At 40.0% G+C, this 24,574-nt stretch overlaps 1 protein-coding gene across 1 annotated transcript in view; it reads right to left on the bottom strand.

Moving 5' to 3' along the window:
* The window catches only part of jph1a (junctophilin 1a), a 65,922-nt gene that overhangs the window by 14,195 nt on the left and 27,153 nt on the right, over nucleotides 1–24,574 (bottom strand). The window contains exon 4 of the mRNA XM_041814506.1: nucleotides 10,261–10,379. Within this exon, the coding sequence (XP_041670440.1) occupies nucleotides 10,261–10,379 (119 nt within the window). The remainder of the gene's footprint in view (nucleotides 1–10,260; nucleotides 10,380–24,574) is intronic.

The raw sequence follows: 24,574 nt of genomic DNA, 5'->3' as shown, positions 1-24,574 counted from the left end.
TCCACAACTCAACACAAAGATGCAGGATGTCTGTGCTGAAGTGGTGCTGCAAGTGTGACAGCTCTGCCCTCAGTCACAGCTCTACTCCCACTGCTTGTTTGATTCAGCGGATGGCAAAATACTTTATCGTGTTAAAATTTGCATGTGAACGTTAGGTTTCTATACGTTGACTTTTTTTCACCTCACCTCAGCATGCTGTCTGATATGGCTGTAAATGACACTGTGCACGCTGGAACAAACGGTCCTGTTAATATTTATTATAAATTAAGACAAAAAGTTGATTTTGAGGTCACAGGATTATCTGATTGTAGGCTGATGAACGCTGGTTGCTTGAGTTTCCATGAAGATAACATGAACGGTAGGGCTGGGTGGTTATGGCAAAAATCAAAATACCGATTAATTGAACTTTTTACCTCGATTACGATTGATGTACGATTATCCCATCTCCCCCACCCCTGACTCTGTTTGTGCTGTAAATATTTGTATAATTTTGAAACAAATAACTAAAAGGATCATGCACGGATTAACAATTTATGGTTATTTATTGTATTCAAACATAATTTCGCTGAAATTATTTTTTAAGTCACATTTTCCTAGAAAAGTAGAAAATAAACAGCTGGTATTTCTTGTGTACAAAATAAAATATTCTTTTACTGTTGTATAAAAAGGTAGAAAATAACTTTGCTGCTCATGCTGCACAGTCGGCTACGTGTTTGAGTTTTAGTGGCCTGGATGCGACAGTGTCACGTCACTACTACGTCTCCTTTGGGTGTCTGGCAGGCTACACGAATTGTGACACCTATCTACCTATCACATGACTGCACCGCCAGTAGTGTGTTTTTAAGTGGGTTGTGCATTAGTACAGAGAAAATTACAAGGAAAAAACCTGAAATAATTGACAGGGCAGGTTTATGTCGGTTTTACACTCCAAATGTTAGTTTGGATTATTTTTGATTAATTGCCGAGCACTAATGCAGGTTTATTTTTTATATGGCAACAACCAATCTATTGATGCATGCATGAGTTTCCCTTTGGTTGACAGCAGACCAAGTACAGATAGATTTATCAAAGAATTCAGCAACCAAATGAAATGTTGGCTTGAATTGGCTGAAAGTTAGCTTTGTTTAGGTCAGTGATTCTCAACAAGTCTAGCCTAAGGGCACACCAATATTTTTGATTGCGACCCAGATTTCCAAAAAATTTCAACAATGCACATTTAGTAAATAAAAACGTTGCACTTGAGATCTCGAATGGAACAGAATTTATGAAAGGAACAAGCGACGGGGCTAAACTAATATGTTTTGCACCCCTCTTTCCCCATGATAACATTTTAGCCAATTTTTTAGAGATCTTGAGAGATAACTTCATTAACATGGCAAAAAAAAAATCACCATTTTATTGCAAGAAAAAGAGATAAATGATTTGAAATATTGATAAACATTTAAATTTACTCAATATAACAATAAAACAGAGTAAAATCAATGGCATGGTTGCATGTTCATAGACTTTTACCACCATTTTTTTCCAGACACACATCCGTGACCCACTAAAAACTGCTCCGTGACTAACTTTTGGGTCCCGACCCAGCAGTTGAGAACCACTGGTTTAGATGACACGTATTGTATAGTGATCACTATTGGGATTCACTTGCACATGAATAAATTATTTTGTCCATTATTGTTGTTTTTGATGTTTTAACACTTCTGCACCATGAGTGAAGTTATCCACTAAGTCAGTCACTTCCTATCTGTGGCAGAGGATGGCCTATAAGAAAGCAGGGAATGTAGACTTTCAGCTCAAAGAATTTTCTAGCTTTGCATTTGTCTCTTTGCACTGTTAAAAAATTAAAACTGTTCAATTTTAGACTATTGGAGTTCAATTTACACTGATTTTACTGTGTAGCATGTTGAAATAACTCTGTTTTTTTCTTTTCTTGCTTTTCTTGTGTTGGATTGAACACATTAAGTGTTAATTTAACTGGGCATCAGAGTTAACCCCAATATAAGGACTTCTTTGGCAAAGTAATATCAAGGCTTTAAATAAGGTTAGAAAGACATTTCTTATAATTGCACTCTTCATGTGCTAGCTATCTGTGCATATGGGCCCTTCAAATCTATACCATAGGTGCAGTTAGACAAGAACTGCAACATAAGCTGAATAGCTCTCAAAGCTACATTTGCATTGCTAGATCCTATAACACATTAGCTGGTGGTATGATTTAAAACAGAACTCCCATGGCTGGCAATAATGGATCATTGATAGCTAACACTAAATTTATTCAGCTGCAAATAGACAACTAAACATTTAACACCTGTGGCTGAGCTATTTGACTCATGCCAAAGCTAACACTTGTAATAAATAGCTTACATACATTTCCTATGATTAGTTCTACAACACCAACCCAAAATAACCAAGCTTAACAAGAGGAAACATGATAGAGATGTCAAATCAACAAGCCAAACTGAGGTACAATTTGTAGTATCTATGACTTTTTCCATACTAAGCAATGATAAGGCCACGACTGACGCTGTTAAGAGGCTAACGTGGTTTTGTGTTTCCAGTAGCTTTGACATCTTCGCATCTGTGCAGGAAAGGGCAGAACCTTTGGAAAAAACTCTGAGGGTGATTGTATCAATGTTCTGTCATCTTTACGGGCCAATCAGAGCAACAAAACGTGACGATTAGACTCTTGACAAATCCAGTCAGGAGAAGGGCAAAAACATTGTTTCTGCAAAAAAAAGCACCTCACTGCTGTTCTTTGTTCTACTTTTAACGAAGAAATGTCATCAACTTCTGATAAAACTGACGCTATAGCAGCATCCACACTAATCTCTTCCCCATAATTGCACTGGCCTTTTGTCGCTGCTTGCTTACGTCACGACTCCACTGCACCTGGAAGTACTGCCTCTTACTCCTGATTGGTCCTGCCACTTTCTTACTGGGCCCAAACTGTTCAGATGGGAGCTTTGCAAGATGGATTCGCCAGCGAGAAACAGCTGCTTTGCAGGGTTAATTGCGTGTCAAATATGAAATATTTTTAAGGTAGCACTGAATGGCATTTGAATGTTCCTAACTTATGTTCCTGTTGTATTCTACATGTATTAGTCATGTCTGCGGGTTGTGGTTTCTCTTTCATCCTCCTACTCATACAGACAGATGGACAAGGAAAGCTGTCATTGTTTAGCCAGCTTACATGTACTACTGTTGCATAGACACCAGCACATGGACAGGCTTACATTTACTCTCACACAGCACATGCATATAAAGTACACTCTGTGTCTTTGGCTCAGTGTAATTACTGTCTTCCTGTGCTTTGATAGGAAGTGGCAGCATGACAATAAGGATGTAGAAGGGCTGTTAGGCTTGCATGAAATGACATGTGATTGATGGACACGTGGCATGGCCAAAGATTCAAAGAGGAAACAGAACCATGAACAAAACGAACATGAATGTTGTGACCCAATGACTAATGTGGCCCCTATCTTTCTCACTAATTATGTTGTATTTAATAAGGATCTTGCACAAAAATGCTATATGGTCATATTTTCTATTGGTATGTGCTTCTCTGTACCATGTGGATTGCTGTTAGCATTTGATGTTGTTTTTTGTAATCAATACAACTGTGGCAACAGCTAAACATATGAAGCATCTAGAGACAAGAAATTGGACATTAGTGTATATCATATCATGTGGTATGGTAATGTATGGTATTGTATTTCAGATGATAACCACTGCCATAAATGGGTTGATAGAGCTACTCCAAATGTGTTTGGAAAAGGGTCAGATCAGTGTCTCTTAAAACAATTTACATTCTGTATCCTTGAAAGTCCTATAAAGTTGCTGCATGACTTTAAACTTCAGCTGATCTTCTGTCTTGAAACTTGCACCACAGCACCTGCTGCCATGAATTTAAAGTAGCACCTGCTCATGTCTGGTTTTTGGCCCTGACAAGTCCCGGCTTTTATGGTTCCACCTGGTCAAGTGTACCTTGAATGGGTCAAACAGGGCGGAGTGGGATCCCAGTTCACCCCTCTGTCGAGCGTCTGAAGGAAGGGACAGCTGCTCTGTGTCAGCCCTTGAGAGGGGCGAGCGTGAGGCTGGGTTCCTCTTGGTGCATAAGGATTTCAGCTATGTCTCCATTAGACCTCAGTGAGCACCAAATATAGCCCAATTAACGTCACGGCGGAGGCCCCGCCTGGCTAACCCTTGCTGCCCCCCTACCCCCCACCCCTCCAGGGTGCTGTATGTGAACCAATCATAAAGGTCAGGGTCCTGTTCCCTGTGACCCTCTCTTCCCTTTTGAAGTACACACTCTCAATCTGGGTGATAATCTGCTATGAGTCTGAAATGCCAATTACAATCAACAAGGGGTTTAGACCCCTGGTTGTTACCCTCGAGGACTTATTAGAAGCTGAGGGATGGGATAAGTGAGAATATTTCTAGTGAGGAGGTAGACATTTAGGAAGCAAAGGGAAAGCCACTTAGGTACCTTACAATGGCTGATTTTCAGTTTGAGAAATGTTTTCCTATTTTAACACAAGGATATGCAAAAATATAAAATATATATTGTTATTCTACATCCAATAGCAATATTTTTATTTAAAGCTCCTAAGAGGAACTTTTAGTTTATGTTGATTTTGTTGCACCCTGAGGAAAAAAGTTGTACTTTTATTTTATTTTTTGGCTGATTTTGTCACCAGATAAGACATCTGGTTTCAAATTGTATATTTTACAAATTTTCATAAAATATGTGCATGAAATTTGATGTAAAATAAAAACATAGTCATTTGGTGAGATTTATGCTGAAATCAAAATCCTTTAAGAGTAAGTCTGCATAAGACTATTCTTGAATGTGCACGCTTTGTTCAGCTATGCTTCATCTACCTTCATGCACAGTCCAGCATGTCTATGTAGGCCCCAAATGGGTTCTGTGCAGGCTTCAATATGCATTCCATGAGGCTTTGTCCATGGTTTCCATGGTGGTCCCACCTGCGATTGCCCATGTTAACTGCAAGTGTGGATCAGCTCATATGAGACCCGTTTAGGCCCCATCTAGAGATCCAAGATGGAGTCTACTTGTAGTAAACATGGGCCATTGTAAGGATCTCTAGATGGGGCCTTTAAAGATCTCTTATTGGCTCATCAACACTTGCAATTCACATGGGAAATCTAAGGTGGGGCCACCATGAAACCCATGGACAAAGCCACATGGGATCCATACTGTAGCCCACATACATATTACCCATGTGAGGCCCTCAAGGACATGCTGGCTGGGGTGGGAGTCCCTGGCAGTGTTAATTTTAGCAGCTATTTTTAGTTTTAGATTGGTTCACGCCGAAACGAATTCAGGAGTATACACAAACGTTTTTTTGTCGTATTGGCATTACTTCCATGGAAACTGCGTTTTGGGAAGCCGTAAATGCTACCTTTTGAAACCGAGTCCTAGAGTGAACAAAACTGTAAACGCTTACCGTTTTGTCGCCGTGTGGACAGCCAACTGCATCTTTCTTGGAAAGATTACATCACACAAAGCATAGCCCACTAACCCTGCATGTACATGTAGAACCAAAACAACAATGGCGGATTACGGTGTGTTCGTGCTTCAGAAGCTGCTGAGCTTATTGTGGCTTTTACAGCAAAATCTGATGCTCCTTTACTACCACTGAGAACAACACACTACAGATGATCTTAAATCCAACGCGGACAACAACCAAAAGGGCAACTAGAACAAAGTTTGTGTCAATTTTCTGTAATCTGCTCTCTTTTGGTGCATTTCGGTGGCAGCATAACATTGCCATGTACAGGCTTGGCATATATATACTACAGCGTTTCTATTGTTTTCATTGGTTCTGTGCTTACGCGGACATTTCCTGAAACGATCCCGTATTCATGGACAAACTCTCAAAATTTAACGGAAAAATAACGTTTTCGTCTCCATGTGGACAAGGCCTAAGTTTTAGTCTTTAGATCAAAAAACATTTTAGTCTAGTTTTAGTCCATTAAAAGTCCTCACATTTTAGTCTTTACTTTTAGTCCAAGCATTTATTCTCTTGCCTAAATCTGGAACCAAATCATGGTAGTGTGTTCTCTGCACTCTTCCAAACCTGGGGTCCCTGCTTTCTACAGCTGAGAGGCAGAAAAGATACAGCTGCATTGGTTTTTTAAAGATTTACTCACAGTGGAGAAATATCACAGATACTGAATGTCTGGCGAAAACTAAATTACATTTTAGTCCAGTTTTAGTCATCTTGAAGAAAGCTTAACTCACTTTCTGTCAGTTGTAGTCATCCCAGATCTATTTTGGTTGGTCTTAATCTAGTTTTTGTCATGGAAAAAAGTCTGTTGAGGAACATTTTTAGTCATAGTTTTAGTCGATGAAATTAAGGAAATTAAGGCTTCATGCCAACCTAAAAACTTCTGCACAGGAGCTTTAAAACAGCACATTTTCCTTATTTTGCCAGGAAGCTTCAAATAGGGGACACTATTTATCCTCAAACACAACATAAACCTGAAGGACAATCTGCAAACCAGCAAGTAAAGTAAAAGTAGGTCATTCATGACTCCTCAAACTGCTTCAAGACTGGGACTCTCCTCCACTAGAAATAAAAATCGACATATGGAAAATAAGGTTTGGCTCTTTGCAGGTGCCTGTCTGACTCTCGGCTTGGCTTACCAGACTACCTTACGGCTCAGATGTCGCCCTGCACTGCACATTACCATGACATCAGCCACTTTCTCATTCATAATCTGACTTATAAGGCAAGGACACTCTCTGCACGGAGTTGCGAACCCCGGAGATCCCCCGATCTGCCAAACATGACCACTGTTTTCCACAACACAAACAAGTGATGGGATGTCTCTGGCCTGGGCTGACCGTTTCTAAGGCTTAGTAGAGGGGCATGCTTGAATGGGTCCCATTGTCGATCTATTTGTCACCCACTATTTTGTGGTGGCTTCTGGCAATGGCCCAAGGTCGGCTAGCTCATCGACCTAAATATATTACACACAGTGAAAGCGGTGCGGCTAGTTGATGAAGCTTACACTATAAATAAACATGAAAGGTAGGACAGAGCACATCTGAATATGCTTGAAGTTTTAGGGAACCTTAACAGCATCTATCTAAAAAATATTTTTTCGGGTAATTGTTTCCCAAAACCTTCAACCAAATACTGTCTAATCATGTCAGTGGATTAATGTTTTCCTGAGGTAAAGCTTCTTTAAAAACTCATTTCCAGTTGTTGCCCTCTTTGTGGCCTCCTGTTCCACCTCTGCCCCTTCTTGCATCACAAGCTCTTTGACCAAAAGGATTTGTATACCCCTCGTTATTTATGTAGTATTAAATGTCCAGCTCTGCCTTGTAAAACTCATCTTACCTTGTAAATGAACTAAACAGAGTCAAGTCGACACCTTCGGCTGTGTGAGCTGCAGTATAGTATGGCAATCTGCCTGGTAAACCTCCAGGCAGATGGAAGATGAGCTGCTTGGTATTAGAGGTGACAAGTTTCCTAGACCACCACCCCTATACCTCTAACACGTTTCTTTGACTCCTTTAAGCACAAGTTTAATTCAGTTTGTGGGTAAAAGAACACCACAAAAAGAACAGAAAATGTGCTTTCACACTTTTTTTGGCAGAGTTTACGGCTGCAGATTTTAGCAACTTTTTCCGAGCAGCTACAACAGGCCTTTGAGAGCACAGACAAGGCTCCCATCCAGAATACTGTACCCGGCTTCAAACTGACTCTGCTTTGTCTAAGCACAAACACAGTCCTCCTTTGTGGTGTTGGAAATCATCCCCAGTACCTCCAGTCTTCGATTACAGTCCTGAAAATCCAAACCCTACGCTTTTGTACACCCAGAACAAGCTCATTAGTGACTCAGAAGCAGCCTGTGTAAACATCTTTAGAAATGGTGCAAACATCATTATTAATTATACACAAACTTCCTCCTAGTAACACAACTCCTGAACACATGGGACGAATGGAAAGATCATTCGCTCGAAGACTGTGTAGCATGAACACAAAAAGAGGTGAGCTGTGGGACGAGGATAGCGCTATTAAGTTAAAGGGGACATATTTCATCCTTTAAGACAAGGTTATATTTGCTCTCAGAGGTCCCCAAAACATGGTACATGTGGGGATTCTGGACAGGCCAGGGGAACATAGTTTTGCTAGAAAAACCTGAAAAAGTGTATTTTGCATAAAATGTAGCCAGTGTGAACTGATCTGCTTTTAGAAGAGGTTGAAGAGGGGCTCGCTGCAAGCATCTGTGAGTTTCAGCTCCAATCTTTGATCTGAACTGGGCTTAAAGGAGCACACTGGCAAGCAAAAGAAAATACACTATATTGCCAGAAGTATTCACTCACCTGTCCGAATAATTGAAATCAGATGTTCCAATCACTTCCATGTCCACAGGTGTATAAAATCAAGTACCTAGGCATGCAGACTGTTTCTACAAACATTTGTGAAAGAATGGCTCGCTCTCAGGAGCTCAGTGAATTCCAGCGTGGTACTGTGTTAGGATGCCACTTGTGCAACAAGCCAAGCTGTAAAATTTCCTGGCTCTTAAATATTCCACAGTCAACTGTCAGTGGTATTATAACAAAGTGGAAGCCATTGGGAACGTTAGCAACTCAGCCACCAAGTGGTAGGCCACGTAAAATGACGGAGCGGGGTCAGCGGATGCTGAGGCACATAGTGCGCAGAGGTCACCAACTTTCTGCAGAGTCAATCGCTACAGACCTCCAAACTTCATGTGACCTTCAGATTAGCTCAAGAACAGTGCGTAGAGAGCTTCATGGAATGGGTTTCCATGGCCGAGCAGCTGCATCCAAGCCATATACATCACCAAGTGCAATGCAAAGTGTGGGATGCAGTGGTGTAAAGCACGCCGCCTCTGGACTCTAGAACAGTGGAGACGTATTCTCTGGAGTTGCGCTTCTTCATCTGGCAATCCGATGGAAGAGTCTGGGTTTGGCGGTTGCCAGGAGAACGGTACTCGTCTGACTGCATTGCGCGAAGTGTAAAGTTTGGTGGAGGGGGGATTATGATGTGGGCTTGTTTTTCAGAAGCTGGGCTTGGCCCCTTAGTTCCAGTCAAAGGAACTCTGAATGCTTCAGCGTACCAAGAGATTTTGGACAATTCCATGCAGTTTGGGGATGGCCCCTTCCTGTTCCAACATGACTGTGCACCAGTGCACAAAGCAAGGTCCATAAAGACATGGATGAGAGAGTTTGGTGTGGATGAACTGACTGGCCTGCACAGAGTCCTGAGCTCAACCCGACAGAACACCTTTGGGATGAATCAGAGCGGAGACTGACAGCCAGGCCTTCTCATCCAACATCAGTGTGTAACCTCACAAATGCGCTTCTGGAAGAATGGTCAAAAATTCCCATAAACACACTCCTAAACCTTGTGGAAAGCCTTCCCAGAAGAGTTGAAGCTGTTATAGCTGCAAAGGGTGGACCGACGTCATATTAAACCCTGTGGATTAGGAATGGGATGTCACTTTTGTTCATATGCGAGTAAAGGCAGGTGAGCGAATACTTTTGGCAATATAGTGTATATAAAGCTGGCTCAGTGTATACACAGTGATAAGCTGGAAGGCTGAAAGCTGCAGTGTTGAGGCTCTTGGTTGAGAAGTAGTAGGAAAAGGGCCTTTGGATGTGAGAGACTGTCCTAAATGCTAAATTTTTTAAATTAATTAATTAATCAATCAATGAATCAAGTCTTCCAGAATTATACGGGGTCATTTAATTTTAGATTCAGTTGGCAGAAATGCCTTTTTGAGGGCTACCTTTAATTCAATTCAGAGTAATAATTTAAATTAATTCTATTTCACTTTTACCCCAGTAAATGAACCTCATAAGTTCGTTATTTGCTTATACCTAGGCAGAGAATGAGTGCACTTTTGCCACCTCTGGTTAAAATCCTCCTTCTGGATTCTGTGAAAGCCTAAGCAGGGTCAGCAAGTTCATTTCTTGATCTGTCATGTCTGAAAACCTTTCTTAAAAACTGCATGAGTTCTAGCCAAATAATTATGCAAACTGAGTCCTTTTGAAATATTAAAAATGTGAAATTACTTCCAACGCAGTCAGCACGTGACCTACCTGACCCCTAAATGCACCTGCAGCACGATTTTAGAGAGAGGGGGGAAGCATTTAGAGGCGCTGCGGGACCATTCATTTGCTGAAGATGTTTGTTGTCACGCTGCCCCACTAGGAACATGGTTTAAAGTATCACTTCATGTGGCAATAGTGGTTACCTGGCTGGTAAAAGTTTGGAGAGAGTTCCCTTGCAACCGCCCTGGCAATTTCAGAGTCGTGGACAGCAGAGATGGCGGCTTGCTCTGCTGCCTCGCTTTTTGTCCTGGCATGGGCCGTTCTGGAAGAAAACACAGAGGAAAGCTTTAATTCAGCTGAAGAAACATCCTTCATGTATTATCTTATTCCCTGTCTTGCTTCCTCTCTCCTCCTCATCTTTGAGCTGCATCATCACTCAGCCTGTCCCTCCCTTGGGGATGACATAACACCTCCCCTTGTGCTTCTATCTCAAAATCCAAATCCTGATTTTCCAAATGGAGCGCGGCCACATCCAAGCAAGACCTTAATCCAGTCTGGAGCAACTGCGCTGCTGCTGAACCACATGGGAATTGTGCCCAGAGGACACATACATGTGGACAGATATGATCATATTATATCATATGATATCATGTAGGAACAACAGGTGGTGTAGTAAAGGCTTAGGGTTGAATCCCATGCCCGTTAGCAAAAGGTGAAGTGGCTGTTTGAGGTGACACAGAGCCAGTTAAAACATTAGAAATGAAAGCAAATACATTAAATTAAATTTAGACAGATCTAAACCCCATAAACCCTAAAAACTGTAAAGAAAACTGTCTAAAAAGCAGCATAAAAATCCAAGCAACAACCTCTGCAATACTATGCTGCTGTTCCAAAATCCAAAAGGCAGAAGAGTAATACGTTTTGGAATCAATGTGAGCGCAGTATTAGCACTGAGAGGTATTATGGGAGCGTAGCATGGCTGGACAGACAGAGGCCAGGGCGCTGACCTCCTTAACAAATCCCTTGAAAACTCCACCGAAAGATACGTCACATGTACACACGCCTGTACACAAACAAACACACAAAATCTGAGAGGGGAGAAACGCTCTGCAGCCACCAGACTCTATTCTAAAAAGGCACAATTTTGCAACACTATGAAATTAATCAGTTAAATCTGGTGATTGTGAGCTGATAATGGACGGGACACTTGCACAATTCATGACAACATAAACCACAGGCACCCAGATGTACTGTCCGAGTATCACTGTAAGTATTGACAGCTGTGCCTCACGCCCTGCTTAACCCCACTCATCCATCTTCCTCTTCCTCTTTCATTCACATCCCTTCTCTCTTTCAATCAATGTGCTCTGTTTTTTCCACCCTTCTTTATTGATGCTGCAGCCTGTCACCCCCCCTACATCCTCCTCCCCTCCCTCCATCGCTCTGTCTTTCTGCCAGAGTGACCCCAACGGACAGATGTCTCTATTTCAGACCTTACTTCTCTGTCCTTGGACTCACTGCAGTCGTTTTTGACGGGGCTGGGACAGTGTGATATTAAAATGCATGAGGAGCCATATGCTGGCAGGAGATGGACTGTTTCCTCTCTAGAAATAAGCTTCTGTATCACCCAAAGACAGAAGACATACTCAGGCTCTGTTGACGGACAGGACTGACCAGCTGCAGACAAAAACAATGAGGTTTAAGACATTTCCATTGCAGCATTTCTATGAATTACAAAAACATGATATAGGAATATAACTAATCCAGCTAAAAGTAGGTGGAGTTTATTTAAGCATACTATTTAAAACGGACATAAAAGCATTCCAGTTATATTGCACCACTGACAAGCATACTGTAGACATCCACTAGCAACACATGCTGCCACAAGGACGTACATGCTTCTATTTCTGAAATGTGTGAAATGTGCAGCCGAGTGAAAGGAGGCATGAATGCGTCACCAATGCATACAGCACGCCCGTGACATATCCTAAAGGATCTTAACAGTTCCTCCTAGGTAGAACAGGCCGAAAAGTCACGGGCAGACACAGGAAGCAGTGCAGACTGTTGCACAGACAGGATGTCTGGTGGCGGGAGGTGACAGGCGGAGAATGATGGGAGTGTGATAGAGCAGTGGGATGAGAGGAGAGCGAAAAGAGAGGCGAGAAAATGTGGGCAGGGGCGGCGTAGAGATGGAAGGGCTGGACTATTTTTTTTCTATGCATTTGTAAATTCATATCCACTTTTTTATATTTGCAAGTAACTCACAGAGCTGCTTTAAATCATCAGCCAAGAAAATCATGACTACTGCATTATACACAAGGAAATGCAAGAGTAACTGCATGGTAAGCTGAAAATGACTTATAGAAGAGCCGCCGTCTTTGCGACATTTTTAACATCAGCCAAAGGCAGAAGCTCAGCTGCTGCCAACATTAGTGCACTTACTTGCTACATTTCTTGATCTGATTTAATAAGATGCTCAAACATTCTTGAGGTGTTCTTCTTCGTACAAAGCAAACATGAGACTCTTCTAGGCTGATTTAAACAGTAATGCATTATTACGTGACATGACATGCAGTTGGAGGTTATTTTACTTTACCTAAATTTAAAATAGCTGGACAACAAACAGTGACATACAGACTAATGACAGAGGGGAATAAAGCCCGACACATGAGAAAAGTTAAACAATTTCTAAAGATTACTACCTAAAAAAGGATTTTGTTGGTAAAACATTCAATGATTATTAGTAGACTCAATAACAGAGCTTTTATTTTATTGTTTACAGCAGTGTCTCTCAAACTTTCCAGCCTGCGACCTCCAAAATAAAGGTGCCAGAGACCGGGGACACCCACCGTACCTAAAGGTGCAGCATAGTTGAACACAGCCATGCACATTCAGGAAGTTATTTGCCATCTTACATTTAAAGGACTTTTAAACTTTACTTTGGTCTCAGCATAAATCTCACCAAATGACCATGTTTCTATTTTAAATTTAATTTTATACGTGTATTTTTTATAAAATAGGTAAAATATACAATTTGAAATCATTTAAAAAATATCCTTTGTATTTTGGAGGCATCAGGCAACCCCAGCTCAGTGCAAGAGGGTCCTCACCCCCAAGTTGAAAACCACTGGTTTATCGCGATTTATATTGCTGGCCTCAGGCAAAATCCTTGTATCTCCATTCTTAATGATTTAAAGAAAAATGTTCATGAACATAAAGGGTGCCACACGTCACCCTTTATATTTGTTGGTAGGTTTTAACCGACTTTAAAGCATTAAAAAGTTTCATAAAGATGCTGACCATGAACATTCAGTGTTAAATCAATGGAAAAATGCAGTTTTTCTTCATGCCCTAAAAAGCAGTGATTTTGGAGATAAAAAGTTTTAGTCCAATACGCCGATGTGCATGCAGATGAACAATAAAGACAGAATATTGTAATGCAGAAACATGTAGATGTGTTTGTTTTAGTGTTAAGTCAGTGTGTAGGTGTACTGTGTTATCATATATCCCTCTGTTTGTGTATGTTTGTATTTGTTTTATGTTTATCTGTTTGTATGTTTTGTGTTGTCACATTGGAACTGAGCTAACCCCAGGAAGAACAGCTGCTACTGTGCAAAAGCTGATGGGGGTCTAGATAAACAAACAAATGAACAATATAATTTGGGATGTCTAATGATGATTTTATAGGGGTTTTTTTTATTAAAAAAGGAGGCTTGGTGGTTCACTAAATCTGTGTTATTTCATCTCCTTAAACTATGATTAAAAATCATAACTACCTTTCGCCTAGCTCTTCAGTGATTAAGACTCCAACGAAAAGTAAGTTTAGTTTTCATCGAGGACAGTTACAAGAAATTGTTGGTGCTGGACTAGTGGACATTCTACATATGTATTTCCCCTCTGTGCATGTAAGATATTTTCATTAGTGTATCTTAAATCTATTTAAGTATTAACTGTACGTAAGGCAGTGGTTCCCAACCTGGGGTCTGGGACCCCTAGGGGAGCGCCAAAGCTCTCGTGGGGGTGGGGGGCTTTGTCTGCTCTGAGGTCGTCAAAATTAAATTTGTAAATATTAAGTAAAATCATGATATCCCCTTGATAAACAGTTTATACAGAGATCTCTTGGTAGGAAGAACCTGTGAAGCCATTTCCTTAAGGGTTTTATCAATGAAACATTTAAATGGATGTTGGTTTTTGGCAACAACACGACGATATAATTTTTTTTGTTATGGTCTTGTGGGGGGCTCAGCTTGGTGCGTATTGTGGGCTCCAAGGAAACATTTTGGGAACCCCTGTGTTAAGGGACTACAGAAGTAAATTAGCATTAAGCTAACTCTGGTACAAGGCATCAAACGGCGACACGTATATTTATTAAAGTGTAACAAAGATAAATGTTCCTGTGTGGATTTTTTGTTGATTAAAACTGGATTAAAATGTTTCCAAGTTTTCATGGGCTAGTCTAGACCAAAACCATGAAGGTTAAAAAGACTAAAGTGTGACTTTAGGAAAAAGTACATTTAATCTAAAGACGAAGACTGAAAACTAAATTTAAAATCACTGTCAAAATTAACACTCCAGTTGAGCTCAAGCATGTCTGCCCACCTTTTTTGATGGCGTTTGTAATGGTAGTGGAATTTGCCATTAAAATCCTCTGTAGACATTTCGCGAAACCCTGATTACAACACTTTCAATGTCTGAACTAAGCTAACTAGCCACCCTAATGCTCACGATTATAAAACTCTTGATTCAGCACAAAAACAGCGTTCACAAAGGTAAAAGACTGTACATCTTTCTTTAAAAGGTGGAATGAACTCTGCATCCCACAATCCATGGTGACTAATTTCATTCACTGTTAATGATAGCTTTTCAAGCCTTTAAACCACAAATGTTCCTTTTTCTACACTTTTCTTTTTTGTGGTGTTTACATTGAAATCATAATGTCACAATATATCATAGTTTGCTTATTTATTGCCTCATAGTGTGTTATGTTAACCTGACACGCCAGATGGATTTGTTTCACACATGGATTTCACACATCCATCTGGAAAAGCTAGTACTCGACTTTTGTCGTTTTTGAAAAGAAAACAACTCACTGCTTTTCTTTGTTCTGCTTTTAACGAAGAATTTTCGTGAAGTTCTGATAAAACTGGCGCTTTAGCAGCATCCACGCTAATCTCTTCCGCCATAACTGCATCGGCCTCTTGCTGCTGCTTGTTTGACTCTGCCGTGCCTGAAAGTACTGCCCGTCTTCGCTAATAGGTCCTGTCACTTTCTAACTGGGCCCAAACGGTTCAGATGGGAGATTTGCAAGATGGATTTGCCAGTGAAAAACAAGGAAATGGGCGTATCCATCTGCTTGGCAAGGTTAGTGTTATGTATTGTTGTCATCAGCAGATGACAGCCTTCATTCACGTAGATATTTCTATGTTTACCATAGATGTTACTGTGACACTTAAGGACTATGGGTATTATAGTTTCTTTTGGCTGAGATGGCAAAAAAACTGTTTTTATTCAAAATGGGGGTTGATATCTTACAAAGATTTATCTTCTACAGGAACATTTATCTTTGTTTCACTCTCAGGTAGGTAAATGTAGAATAATGCTTATAGCAGCTCAAAGTAAACTTTTACATCCAGTTAGCGGTCCTCCTAGCTCACTGACTGAGCAGAAGCAGGAAAATAGACCACATTTTTGAAGTGAATGTGTTGATAATACATTCAGATGTCTAGGTAAACAACCGTATGCACGCTCAGGACTGACCTTTAAAAGAGATCTCTAACGGGTCAGACAGTCTGCAGCTCCCCTGCTTGAGTCCACTCTGCCTCTGAATATAAAACAACACCTGTTCATGTCTGGTTCGGGGGTCTGCAGGTGCTCATGTGGCTGAGTGCTAGGGATACATGCTAGCTAATTGAGGTATCTGAATCCATAAATACACCTGAAAAGCGCACACAGCAGTTTGTAGAAATTTGGACAAGGTGTAGAAGCAGCAAAGGCTTTGAAGCTCTTGGGCAGAGGCTCTGTTTGAGAGATTGTATTGATGACTGGTGGGATCAATGGGTTTTTCATCACTTGTGACAAATGAATTGTGGGAAAAGTGTCGAGTCAGTTTGGCAGGCTGCATGGCGGACACTTTCCCCTGTGCAGAATGTGTGTGTGTTTGAGATATACTGTAGGACAAAAAGACAAAAACTCCAATAAAAATGAAGGGAAACCAAAAGTGGAAAAAAAAAACAGGAGAGGGAGAGAGTACATAGGAGTGCAAAGACTTCTGGGTATTTTAAACTGCTGAGGTGTGCATTTGAGCCCCTCTAATTTTACTGTGGGGTTAAATTTCAAACCCCAGCTCCCATGCTGAACGCTGCATCCTCCTTTAAGGTTTGTCATGCCTCCGTCTCCCACAAAATAGACTATGTGTATTATGTGGCCATTTGTGTGTGACAGCGAGAGTGTTTGTGTGGACATTCAAGCCTCGGTCCATCACTCCCCAGGCTATGGCCTATTTGAGGAATCTCCCTCACATATGCTGACACAGATCTGCGCCCCCTCTCGTCTCTCGGTTCCCTCCGCCTTTCTATGCATCTTCCTATCAACTGCCCCCTCCCCCTTCTTTTCCTCATCTGTCTGGGCTTGGTAACTGGAATGCTGACTTGTACGGTATATAATAAGATTGAATATGAGGCTTGACCTTGTCCTTGTAAACATCCACAGTCAACAATCTTCCTTTAACTCCTATATTCCCCACAAACATTGCTAAATTAAAATCTATTGTCTTACAAGTGGAGTTAGAAATGTTAATTCATGCCTTTATATCTTCATGCCTCGACTACTGTAATTCCCTTTTACCTGCCTCAATAAGTCTTCTGCTGACGGCCCAGAAATGATAGAAAATGCTGCTGCTAGGCTATGAACCAGGTCCAGCAGATTAATTCACAACAAATCCATTTTATATTTTCTACACTGACCTCAAATATATTCTGAATATGTTTAAGACCCTTGTTTTTGTTTATGTAGGTCTTCACAATCAGGTACCTGGATATATCTGAACTGCTCCACCTCTATGTCCCCAGAGGAGCCCTCAGGTCCTCAGATCAGGGTCTCTAAGGTCTTATCGTTCCTCAGGTCTGACTTTAAACCAAAGGTGATCATGCCTTTGAGGTTGTTTTAGCTCACGTTCTGCAGCTTCAGCTTCAGCTTTCAAAAGCAGCACTATGTAACTGTGAAAGTTGCTTTATTAAAGGTGCAGTGTGTAAAACTGAATATCAACATCTAGAAGTGGGTTCTAGATTGCATTTCTCTGCTGGAAACTGTGGTAACCAGTTGAATTTAATGTGTATTTGTAATGTGAATACAATACAATACAATACAATAACTTTATTTTTCCTTTTTTCCTCTCTGTTACCATGGAAACATGCAAAAATCCAAGATGGCGGCATCCATGGAGGGGACCCTCCCTATGTAGGAATTAAAGGTTTATTCTGAGTTGTTTTTTTCAAAACAGCTGTTTTTGAATTTAGATAACTAAACACTTATTTAGATAGACCGTCTTAGAAATGTTTTGCTATATTTTACCAAGTTTGTTCAGTTAAATGCTACAAGGTAAATATTACACACTGCACCTTTTAATGAACTTCACTTACTTACTTACAAATGAAAGTGTCACCTGAAGAGTAAATTAAAATGAGTTTATCTCAATGTATTGTGATGAAAGCGTGTCATGGAAAATGGCAGGTTTTCTTTGTTAATTTAAAAAGAAAATATTCCCTGTATATTTAAGTGTATGGTGTGTGGGTGCTTGCTGTAATTCATATATAATGATATGTGGATAAATGATAAAGAAAAAGGACAAGATAATATGAGGAGGATGTGTTGTGGAGGAAGGGGCAGAGAAACGGAGGACTGGAAAAGAGATAAAATGAGCAGGCACACCTTTGGATTAGGGCCTGAAAGAGCCAAAAAGTAACAAGTTGTCTGGTAAAATAAGTAAAAAGAAGTCTGAAATAATAAACCGGTAAGCTGATTACAAATCAAGCCATCAAGGAGTATCCCGGCTGGTCTTCACGCAGATGCTGGCGTTTGGGGCGGGGAGCGGACCAGTGTTAATTTTGACAGCACTTTTTAATTTAGTTTTAGTTATAGTCTTTTGCCAAAAATATCTTTTTGTTTTGGTCATAATTTAGTCATCTAAATTGTTTTAGTTTTAGTCTAGTTTTAGTTGACGAAACTTCCCAACATTTTAGTTGACGAAATTTACAGTAAATTTAGTTGACTGATGGGATCTCTCCCCAACTTAATCCGCCACCACGCAGCAAAAGCAGTTGTGATTGGATCTCCCCCGTATCTCATCTCACCTTTCCACACAGCCAAAGTAGCTGTGATTGGATATATGCCTACATGACGACTGATTGGATAAAGTCTCTGTCAAACATTTTGGTCTCATTTTTATTTGTTGACTAAAATGTCAATTAATTTCATTTTAGTTTTTATCCATGTGCACTTGTTTTAACAGTTACTGTCTGGTTTTTGTCAGGGGAAAAAAGGCTATTAATGAAAACTATAAGGAAAATAATTAGTCAACAAAATTAGCACTGGAGCGGACAAGGAAGTCTTTCCCATGGTGGATTAACCTTCTCTTGGATCTGGGTGAGATCACCTCTTTTTGTACATTTTCCTGGTATACCAGTGTTCAAGCAATTGATCGCGTATGTTTGCTTTTGCCCTTTTTACCATGTAAAAAGTAGAAAGATGCCAGATGCAAAATTCCAAGATGACAGGCTCTGTGGAGGCGGCCCTCCCTACGTGGGAATAAAAGCTTTATTCTACTAATAAAAATATTATAAAGTCAGGTGATCAAACAGTAATTTAGATAGACCTATTTTATATATATTGTTTATCATAATATAGTGATTAATGGCAACATATTCCATAACTCTAACTGCCAATGTGAAAACTGCTAATATTAGTATAAAATCAAGTCTTACCAAACACCAGAGTGCTCAGAGTTGAAGGAAAGCAAAAGGCACCATTACCAAAGGCTTAGCTTTTTTCCACTCAACACTGGTCAGTAGACAGTTTTCCATTAATACACAAAAAAGGCCTTAACTACCAGCCAACTGTGCCACATGCTAAAAATGTATATTTGAACCATATTTAACCTTTTCGAATGGTTGATGCAAACATGAGTGGATGAGCTGTCTCACTGTACCTGATGAGTCAGCAAATTTGTTGTTTAGTTTTGAAATATGGTCACCTATAACCCTGAGATCAATCTAAAAACACTGAAATAACTATAGTTGTTCTGGTTAAAAACATGGTTATCTTGAATAAAGCATTGAGGAACAAGCTCCCACCCTACCCATAGTGTCTACTGGAAAAGAACGCCATGTGAATGTTGTGAATGCTCCCTCCCCATTCTTAAGCCCATCATCTTTCATGAAAGGATATTATACATCAACAGAAATCACTGCCCTGTATCTTCCCCAAACAGTTCCCAGGTCCAAGGAGCAGCTCTGAACACCACAGAAGGTCTGCACAAATTAGCACTTAGCTTGCCCTGCACATATCTCTTATACCCGTGCAGGCAATGCTATTGAATTCCCTGCTGGTGCTAATTCAGGATTACTCAAGCATGACTAACACCATTAGTGGTTAGCTAGAACTGACACTGAAATTATTCAAGAATTATTCCTGGGCTGAAGTCTGGGCTCACATTACCGGGGGCTGCAGTGGTGGGGGGCACAATGGCCACAGCAAATGAGGCTTTAAAGGGGAGATGGAGTGGCTGTTAGTATGAGATAAGATAACTTTATCCTGGAGAGAGCTACGGTGGTGTACAATGGGGATATTTGGGCATTGCAATGTGCTGTACTTGAAGCTTTAAGATTTAAGGACATCCTTTTAGGAAACTGAAGATGATGCACCCTCTCTCTTTCTGTCTCTTTCTCTTTTCAGCAAAAGTACAGACAAGCATGCTCAAAAAAGAGAAACGCAGCATCCAACTTCAATTAGGCTTATTGAATTTCCTCCAGTCTTGTGATTTACATGGCAATACATTATGTCCTCTAAAACAGGAATGTTTTTTCTTCAACCTTTCACCTGAGACTGCAAGGTTCATTCAAGGCAACATGGCATTGTAAGTAATGTCGAATACATGAGGAGAATTAGAGCTGTATGAATACAAAATGAAAGAGGCAGGCTCTTAAATAAAGCCTGGGAAAATATAAAAAAACAGGATGAAAGGGTGAAAGCATTAGGCAGAGAGGGGGGTAATGACACCTTGATCAAGTGATGAATAGACCTGTCAGAAAAGGATATACGTGAAAGAGAAAGATGCAGCAACTACCTTCATAAAATGCATATTAAGATCTCACATAGCCTATGGATTATATTTATTAACCTCTTGGTGAGAGTTAGTTAAGAATAAAAATTCCACTTCTAGGTCTGCTTACTTAAAAGGAAGCAAGGAGTTAGCTTAGATTAACAGGAAAAAGGGACCAGAAGTTAGCTATACTCACCTACCAGCAATCTTAAAGGTAATTTATGCATTTTTTATTACCTCCGCCAAGGAGGTTCTGTGATAGGGTGGGTTTGTTTGTTTGTATGTTTGTTTGTTAGTTAGTTTGTTAGTATGTTAGCAACATAACTCAAAAGTCATGGATGGATTTTCATGAAATTTTCAGGAAATGTCAGAAATGGCATAAGGAAGAACTGATTAGATTTTAGGAGTGATCCGGATCATCGTCTGGATCCAGGAACTTTTTTAAGGATTCTGTACTATTGGGAGATAGGGCTAATGACGGAGGTCTGCGCTGTTACCACTTTACATCAGGAGATGGCGGACATGAGTAACTTATTCAAAGTTTTGGAGTTTATAGAGTGACAGCGAATTGTAGCAATAACAATAACAATACTCACAATGCTGGGAGGAATAGAGGAATATTCACCCTCTGCCATGACACGTGTGGCAAAGCCAATGCTTTGCCCCACCGTGTCTCCACCCCACTGGGGAGGGAGTAATTGGCGAATTAGATTTTGGGAGTGATCCGGATCACCGTCTGGATCCAGTAATGTTTTTAAAGGATTCTTCACTATTGGGAGATAGGGCTGATGGCGGAGGTCTGCGCTGTCTGAGTGCTTTTCTAGTTTTATTTGTGCAAAAGCCTCAGATTAATATGGACACATTTTGATTCCACTTTGAGCTATATAATGAAAGAAGCTAACAAACTTTCGATAGAGAAAGGTCTGAGGTTTCTCTCTTGTATCATGTCCTGTCAATGAGTGACAAGTGTCATGGCACACCCCTTTAATTTGCTGATAACTGGGGCGTAATTCATACATCTCACAGACCACCCACTATCTATCAGTGACTCAGCTAAAATTAAAGTGACTGCGGTCATAATGCTAATTCTGTTCACCCAATGATGGAAATAAACATCAATCTAATATTTTGGCATCAACATCAAGCTAGCAAACTGAGATGTGATTTACAGTCCATCTGTGAGAGATGGATTGTAAATTGGGAGGAACCAGCCGCCACAGCTTCAGGGCCAAATCTGGTGTCAAACCAGGTATCTCTCCAATGGTCAGGACATTTAAAGTGGGTAGGAGGCAGACCAAAACACTGATATCTCAGTCTCTTAGTTTTGACTTATGGACATGGCAGTGGTACCAAATTACTTATCTTCTGGAAGATAGCCAACAAGACTTTGTCCCAAGACAAACTTTGTTAATTGTTGATTTCTCAATGTTTTTATTGTTTAATGTGTGCTATGGAAGTTTCTTTTCTTTTTGTTTGAAACGGTTTATTCTTTGTCAGATCTGCCTTGAAGAAGACATCTTTAGTCTCAGTGGGACTAACCTTCCTAAATAAATGTAAATTTATTTATTTTTATAAATCACAGTTTGACACTGAAAAAAACAAATGGTTGTGGTACTTGGCTTAGTTACTGTAGTAACAGTTAACAATGCAATGAAATTTGCAATGAAAATTGCAAACACAATTCTATTCATTGTGTAAATCGCACAAATATACTGTAGGATCAACAGTAGAAGGCCGTTAAAACTAAGTACTGTTCATTTAAAAAATTAGAAAAGGTATTTCAGTATTTCCATTTTTTCTGAGTTGACAGAACACTGTTTTAGTTTTAAGTCAATCTCTTTAAGTATTTTTTTTTATCACTGTATCACTGTACTTAAATTATTTGACAATCATCCCGTAATCTAGAGTTTTCCCAGAATGCCATTTGGCATTGGACATTTTTGCACCATGAATGAAGCTACCAACTGAGTTAGACAGTCCCACCTGTGGAGAGAAACTTCATTGTGGCATGGATGTCTGCTGAACACAATGGAAGAGCACCTTCTAGATGTATGAGAAACTATCAGTCATTATTGCATTAATGTTAAAAAGTAAAAATGTCTGAAAAAAGAGAACGTTGCAGTCGATAAGCGAGTAGCTTTATAGACATACTTTAAACATGATGTAATAAGTTACTTTTAAGTACCTACAACCTAACACACCTAAAAAATACTATTTTCTATTGAGCCCACCAAAGATTTTTCCTTAATATTTTGACTCCTACAAAGTCATCAGGGTTTTAATTGTACCCAACAATGTTTCAGTATGGAAATGCTTGCAATGTATTTGTACGACTTACACAGTGCTGGCTCTTTATTATTGGAAGAAGCCTTTGGCTTATGGAAAAAAATATATTGAAGCATATTGAAAAAACCTTTTCAATATGATCAGTCATTAAAAAGTATCATATTTTTACCAATACTGATAGAAAATTCATTTTGAACCTGGACTGGCAGGGACGGACTGAAGAGCAACTCCCAAACAAACTGAAGCTCCAGGAACTAAAATGAGTAGAATCAGTATTTGATTGAAAATGAAAAAACAATCCTCAGACTCTACTTACTTTTTGTCTGTGGATTACAAACAGACCTAATCTCCCTCAACACTAGGAGCTCTATACTGAAGCATCCTGGACTTCATCCATAAACACAGGTGTCTGTGAGTTTGACTGTGCATCAGGATTTCAGTACCTAAAGGTGGAGCTCAGAAACTCACATATAATTATTTCACCACGATGTGTGAGTCCATATACATGAGCTGTACTCCAGCTGAACTTGAGTTTAAGGTCTGATACGCTCTTCTCTGAGTGCTGACACGAGTCCACTGAGAGAGTGACACAGAATCCCTCTCTGAGATGATCCCTGCTGGTTTTGGTGAAGGGCAGTGGCAGGGATTCAGACCTCTGCTCTGTGCTCTTTGTGTCAACACTGCTGGTGAAACATGGCCACAGCTGATACAGCTAATGACAGGGAGGGGGAGGGGGACATAGTGGCTAAATCACACAGAGCAGAGAAGTATGGATGGAGGATCTGTTAGCATGGATTCCATTTTTCAATTTTACTGCATGCAAACCATCTTTAGAACAACAACTCTCAAAGCTGAGGCACCTGTAGATCAAGCTAATACAACCTCAAATACAACAGCGTCAGCACTAGCTTAAGGTTAAGAGACTAGAATAATAGAATGAAAAGCAGCTATTGAAGTAAAGGACAGTGTAACAAAAGCAGTTTAACCTCCAATTTTCCACATACAGCAAGCACCACTCGGCTCCGCTTCGTTCGAGATACACCGCAAGTCTATTTTCAGCACTGGCCGCTGCCAAATCGCATCAATTCCTTTTGACCAGAAAGCTCCAAACAGGAAGTCACAAGCCTAGAATATCCGGTTCTTTCAAAATACAACATAATGCACAGACTGATGATCAGAAGTCATCACTATATCAACATCCTCATCCTCGTCTCATCCTACAGTGAGAGCAAAGGGTCACCGAGAGGTCGGGGTCACAGAGCTACAATGGGGCCATTGATGAAGAAAAGTTAACTTTTGAGGACATTTAGCCAAAGAATTTAACAGAAAACCACAGATACTTTACGCAAACATCAACTTTTTAACTCCCTAATATACTCACCTAATGGTAGAAGCAATAATATCATGGACTTCATATATTCAATATCATGGAAGAAATATCTAATTGGGAAAATTTTGACTAATTTTGCAAACAGGATATGAACTGTTGTATTAAAAGGAATGTTAATTTTTTTTTATATAATTCTCAAATAAAGTAAAAAAATAAAGACATACCAAAGTGAAAAAAATAGGATTTTTTTGGTACAATATTCTAAAAATATGGCCCTGGAATGATTGCATGATATGTAGTTCATAACATTTCTGCTGCAAAAAAGTTCTTAGCTGTTATTTTGACACAGATTTTAGGTTAAAGAAATATTGCACCTTCTGCAATTTGAAAATTGCATAAGGTCATATTGCTATTTAATCTAATTTTCGATTAACTTCCCTGCCCTAGTACGGACCCACCAGTTGAGAACCACTGAGTGTAGTCTCAAAGTACCATTTCAAGTTAAACCAAGTAAAACAGCACACGTTTAAGCTTTGAGAAAAAATTACAGGGCATTATTGCCCATTTCAGGATGCTTAAAACATTC

The sequence above is a fragment of the Cheilinus undulatus genome, linkage group 19, assembly GCF_018320785.1.
Source record: "Cheilinus undulatus linkage group 19, ASM1832078v1, whole genome shotgun sequence".
NCBI classification, from domain to species: domain Eukaryota; kingdom Metazoa; phylum Chordata; class Actinopteri; order Labriformes; family Labridae; genus Cheilinus; species Cheilinus undulatus.
Note: the sequence above shows the minus strand (reverse complement) of the source record. Positions and strands in the feature narration are given on the sequence as shown.